The sequence below is a fragment of the Oncorhynchus keta genome, chromosome 36 (assembly GCF_023373465.1).
Source record: "Oncorhynchus keta strain PuntledgeMale-10-30-2019 chromosome 36, Oket_V2, whole genome shotgun sequence".
NCBI lineage: Eukaryota > Metazoa > Chordata > Actinopteri > Salmoniformes > Salmonidae > Oncorhynchus > Oncorhynchus keta.
Window position 1 is genome coordinate 18,816,350 of NC_068456.1, and position 6,000 is coordinate 18,822,349.

General features: G+C 46.2%; 1 protein-coding gene across 4 annotated transcripts in view; it reads left to right on the forward strand.

Annotated features, from left to right (window-relative positions):
• The window catches only part of LOC118369751 (protein FAM53B-like), a 41,880-nt gene extending 36,663 nt beyond the window's left edge, over nucleotides 1-5,217 (forward strand). For all 4 annotated transcript variants that reach the window (XM_035754414.2, XM_035754413.2, XM_035754416.2 and 1 more), the window contains one exon: nucleotides 3,647-5,217. In XM_035754414.2, coding sequence (XP_035610307.1) covers nucleotides 3,647-4,006 — 360 coding nt within the window. In that variant the 3' untranslated portion in view covers nucleotides 4,007-5,217. The remainder of the gene's footprint in view (nucleotides 1-3,646) is intronic.
• Nucleotides 5,218-6,000: the final 783 nt, after the last annotated feature.

The window sequence follows — 6,000 nt, forward strand, 5'->3', positions numbered from 1 at the left end:
TTTTGTTACGTTACAGCCTTATTCTAATTATTATTATTTATTTATTTAATCCTCGGTAATCTACACAATCCTTCATAATGATGTGTAAAGCTGCCATTTAGGCAAAGGTTGGCTACTTTGAAGAATCTCAAATAAACAAATCCAAATATTTTATAACACTATTTTGGTTACTACATGATTCCATATGTATTATTTCATAGTTTTGATGTCTTCACTATTGTTCTACGATGTAGAAAATAGTGAAAATAAAGAAAAACCCGTGTGTGTGTGTGTGTGTGTGTGTGTGTGTGTGTGTGTGTGTGTATATCCCTCAGCCATACTGATGCAATGGGGTGTGGATGCGTGTTGTGCTAATGGGCTATGGTCCAGCCACCATGGGGAATTTGTGTGTGTCTGAGAGAACTTGCAGGGTAGAGAGAGGGGGGGTATTTATTTCTCCCTAAATCTACCCGGCTGGCGGATGGCTGGCAGAGGAGTCTTGTGGCCTATTAATATCTCCTCATTGGCCCGAGTTCAGGCTCATAAAATGAAGGGGGGAGATCTATCCCTTCTCTCCTCCCCCCATTTCTGGAATGATAGGCATGGCGAGCATAGCTGAGCTGCAGTCCTTGCGGGGTTGTGGGAACACCTAAGTAGGTGGGTGTGGTGGCGGGGTGTGGCGTGGGGCCCTGCTGTGACAGCAAACTATACACACATGCACACACAGGTATATCTGCTAAACTAGTCATAGTCTGTCTGTCTGCCAGTTATTGGTTAAGCTCTCCCTCCCTCCCTGTCCTGTCCTCTCTGTGTCCTGTCCCTCCCTGTCCTCTCCCTCTGTGCTGTCCTCTCCCTCCATGTCCTCTTCCTCCCTGTCTTCTCCCTCTGTGTCCTTGTCCTCTCCCTCCCTGTCCTTGTCCTCTCCCTCTGTGTGCTGTCCTGTCCCTTCCAGTCCTCTCCCTCCATGTTCTGTCTTGTCCCTCCCTGTCCTCTCCCTCCGTGTGCTGTCCTCTCCCTCCCTGTCCTGTCCTCCCTGTCCTCTCCCTACCTGTCCTCTCCCTCTGTGTGCTGTGCTGTCCCTCCCTGTCCTGTCCTCTCTCTCCCTGTCCTCTCCCTCTGTGTGCTGTCCTGTCCCTCGCTGCCATGTCCCTCCCTATCCGGTACTGTGCTGTCCTGTCCCTCCCAGTCCTCTCCCTCCATGTGCTGTCTTGTCCCTCCCTATCCTGTACTGTGCTGTCCTGTCCCTCCCTGTCCTGTCTCTCCCTTTCCTGTACTGTCCCTCCCCTCCTTGTCGTGCCCCACCTTGTCCTGTCCTGTCTCTCCTTGTCCTGTCCTGTCCTGTTCTTTTTCCGCCTGTGTGTGTTTGCTCCAGGAGGTCTCTCTCTCCACCCCATAACACACTGTCTCTCTGGGGGCGGCTTATTGTACCAGTACCATGCTTTTTATATGGAGCTAGGAAATACGCTCTGATGAAGAGCTGTATGAGTAGCACTATTTTGCCAGCTTGTTAGTAGGGTGTTGTTTTGACTGTTTGTTCACAGCCCCATTATCCAGGGGGATATTTCCTTAACCTCTTAGCCCTGTGTGTGTGTGTGTTTGTGTGTTCCCACACTAGCAGCTGTCTACACTATCCAGCTAGAACAAAATGCTATGCACCTTCTAGGGCTGGAGGGGCTGACAGGACTGTGTGTGTGTGTATGGGGGTTACTCAAGGGAGGTGCTCTAGAGGAACAAAAAGCTGGGTAAACTTCAGAGTATTAAAGCTCCTTACCCCAAATCCTGGTTGTAGCCCAGGAGGATTTAATGGGAAGCATATTGCAGAGAATACCCTCCTCCTGCCGTCCACTTCTCCCCCTTCTCTCTCCTCAGTGGGCTATAGGAGGGGTTACTCCAGGGGTCGAAGAAAGCGGGTGAGGCCCTCAACAGCACAAAAGTGTGTGACAGAAATGCCCAACGGTGCCATTAAATACTGGTGTTTACATCCATGCCCTTTCCTTGTCTCTATTTTCTTTTTGAGGTAACTAGAGCGACGCATTGGCCTCCAGTGATAGCCTGTCATACAGTATTCTAATATATTGTAGGTGTACCAGAGTATGTCTGAATGTTAGCCCTGCTCAGGTTTTAGCCACCGACTGTAAAGCTGATGTCCAAAGATGGTAAACATTAAAGTTATATGAACGTATCACTTTATATTCATTGAAATGCTTTTTCTTCTATTTCTTTCTCTCATAACAAGCACGTTTTGGAAAAAAACTTTTGGTAAAAGCCTCTACCAGTTCATTGGAACCAGAAGAAGTGAATGAGGGATTGGAGGAACCGTGGGCTTTAGGAACACATCTCTATTCACCTCCAACATCTGCTACTGGGAGAGAGGGACGCTTAACCCTTTCACGGCTGGCATGTCTGTGGTCTGGCTCTATTGGAAGGCGGAGGGAAAGTCATTTAATGAGGGGACAAGTTTTTTTAGGGAAGCAAACATTACACAATAAGGCATCAGTACCACATTCAGTACGTATACTGACACAGATGGAAAAAGATGTCTATGAACCATCCTTAAATGCCTAGAGTAGCCTACACCAGTCTGAAAATAGATGTGTTATGTTGATGATACAGGTTCACATATGGGCGTAGACATAGGGGTATCTTGCATTGACAGTTGGCACACAAAGAAGTGAAACTCAGTCAGCCCTGTGTTGGGCCACATGGGATGTGCTAATGAAGGTTAAGGTCAGGCGTTAACAACCAAACACGTGCACACCGCCACACGCACAGCTCTTCACATAACACATGGTCAAACTCTCTCTCTCTCACGCTCATTAGTAAACGCACAGTCTCTCGCTCTTGAGCACACATGTCGTTGTAACACAAATAGCCTGCTTTGCATACCTTGCCTGGGCACAGTGTGTTTGGTGTACACACGTCTGGTCTCTGAAAGGAGAGATCACACCATGAGTAAACAGAGAGCTGCTCCAGAGTCATTTTCTTTCTCTCCTCAGGGCTTGTGACGTCCATTTACCAGGAACACGCAAACACTCTCTCTCTCTCTCTCTCTCTCGCAATAGCAATAACCGTACCTAACCCCCTTTGTCCAACACACGATTATTCATAAGGTTCAACTAGATGATGGGTGTATGAGTTGGCCAGTGCAGTTCAGGAGGTTTACCAAGCTAGGTCAAGCCAGACAATTGGAGGAATCGTATATAGAACATTGTAAGTCTTCAGGAAAGTTTGTCACTTTTGTCTGTTGTGTGTTTTAGCTCCTCATCTCCTCAGTGCAGCAGGACAGGGAGACCCATGGGGTTGGGAGGAAGAGGATACCTTTGTGGTTTGCAGCTGATTGCACCATGTCATCATTCCACTGTGTTTCCTCGGACTGAGTGACTTACCAGAACATTAACAAAACTAGCTCCCTAGTGGGAGGGTGAGCTCGGCTCCACCGGTGAAGCAGGAGTCACACACCCACAGGCCATAAAGGTCAAGCTCTCAGGTTTCTCTCAACAACTCTGTGTTCCAGATGACTTAATGACATTTCTGAAGTGTACATGCATAGGTTTTGTGACCTGAATCAAGATTGAACAGTGAGACGACGATACTATAAATATTTTATGTGTTTGTTATAAAGTTATACTAATATCTCCCTTTACCTCGCATCTCTTCTCTCAAACAGAAACTCCAGACGTTCCACAGCTTGAGCTGCCCTGGGTTCTCTGGTCCGGACAGCTGTCGCTCATACATGCCCCCGCCCTCCACCAGGAGCTTGAGCCAATCGGAATCTGACTTCGCCTGTGCGTCTGACCTATGTGCTGAGACTCAACAGGAAGTGGACGAGGAGGAGGATGACTCTTCTTATAAGGAGCTGGACAGTGACTCAGCGTGTAGCCTGGACTCCAGGCCCGGGTCCCCATGCAGGGGAGGGGGGGAGAGAATGGGGCAGGGACACACCCCCTGGAAGGGTGAGTATGGGACAGAGAAGGACATCTACCAGCTGGGGGGTGAGCTGGACATCGACCAGATCGAGAGGAACTGAATGCAACCTGAAGCCTTTGGATAAAGGATTGTCATAACCTTTTATGAAGGCTGAGGAATGTTTCTGAAGGTTTGCCGGAGAATTTGGAATTTCATGACCACAAGAAGGATGCCTTTATGTATGATAGGTGGATATTGATCAGGTTGAAATGACCTCAGAGAGAGGAACCTAGAGATTTTAGACAGTGGTGTTTGGAACATTATAAGGATGTTTGTATATGCAGTGGGGGGGGGGGTGTTGTATTGTGTGTAATGTCAACGAAGGACAAAGCACGTGGAAGTATCAATAGAAGGTGCTGCATGTTGAATTGGCAGATGGCTTATTTGGTTGAACTTTGAGATCCTGCAGGACAAACAGTTGTTTTGAACTGTCTCGTTGTCTTTCTGAATCTAAAGGCAGTGGCTTTCGCTTGGCGACGTGCAGCCTAACTCAGGAGTGGGAAAGTGAGGGATAGTCTTTAATACCTCCAAAAAGCCCTCTCTCCTCTTAGCCTGAGTACCACCCTATACACCTGGACTGAACTGCAGCAGGAATATGCTACAACTTCTGCTTTTCTCTACCAGAATGGGGGGGAGACATGATGGACTGGGAGAGAGGGATGAAATAGAAGAGGAGAGAAACAGTATTTTTTTTTCTCATAGACATCACCTTGACACTTTTCTTCAACTATACCTGCAAGAAGGACACTCCCTGTTGAATTCCAAGTTGGCCCCTAGCCTCTATACCCTATTCCCTAGCCCCTATACTCTAGGCACTCCTGTAGATATGAAAGGAAGATGGTACCAGTATTATGGTCATTTCTTCACCTTCCCTTCTAACAGGCGGTGTGGAGTTTTCACCATATTGCTTACCTACCCAAGGGTTTCAGATTGCCTAGGGGATAGGGGTCCATTTGGAATTCCCAAGGTGTTCACACACCATCGCTGAATGTAAATAAGCTTTTAATGGGTTTGGAAATAACAGGCAATTTGGACGGTCAGATACATGTGTTGTCTTTACACCTCAGAATACCCTACTCGAAACAAACCTTTATGACGTTTAATAGATTCTAATATGCAAAATGTATATTTGAATAAACACTGAATTTTAAGTTTTCAGTTCTAATATCAATGTATATTTTTCTAAATGTATTTTTTATGATCTGTTTGTGAAGGATCTGAATTAAGATTAATCTTTAACAGGATAGACATGAAATAAAAACACAAACTGCCTCTGCTGTGGTCATGTTGTGTTTCTTTATTACCAGGGAAGGGTGCCATTATACATGGTACAGCTTGACATTCAGCCTTCATGTCATAAACATGACATAGTATGTGTTTACATACATGGGGCGGCAGGGTAGCCTAGTGGTTAGAGCGTTGGATTAGTAACGGAAGGTTGCAAGTTCAAACCCCCGAGCCCGACAAGGTACAAATCTGTCGTTCTGCCCCTGAACAGGCAGTTAACCCACTGTTCCTAGGCAGTTATTGAAAATAAGAATTTGTTCTTAACTGACTTGCCTGGTTAAATAAAGGTAAAATGAAATACAGTAGATATGCTTCTGATCTGTTGTCCTCTAATTGTTTATAAAGTCATTTAACTGCCATTGACTTTGGCACATCATGCCACGCAAGCTGTTTATACCCTGTGATGGATAGGGTCAGTTAGGTAAACATTCGTGTGCTATATGATACCGTTACACAGCCCACCGGCACCAAACAACATGGCAGAAAGTCTAGAATAACCTGGCAACGCCACATACCTTGAACTGAGGCAAGAGGAAGTGATGTCACAGCCACAGGAATGCTTCTTTTCAGTTCAGCAGGAAGGCAGACAGACGTCATCAAGGCGGTGCTGTTTTGCCTGGAGATATTCTGTCTGTCCAAGTCTGAGGGGGCTAAAAGCACCTGCTGCCACATTGAAGAAAATAAGATAGAAAACTAGTTTGCAGAGTTACACATCTTCACTGTATATTCTTCTGCCCTCGGGTGCATTATTCAAATAAAGCATTAGTG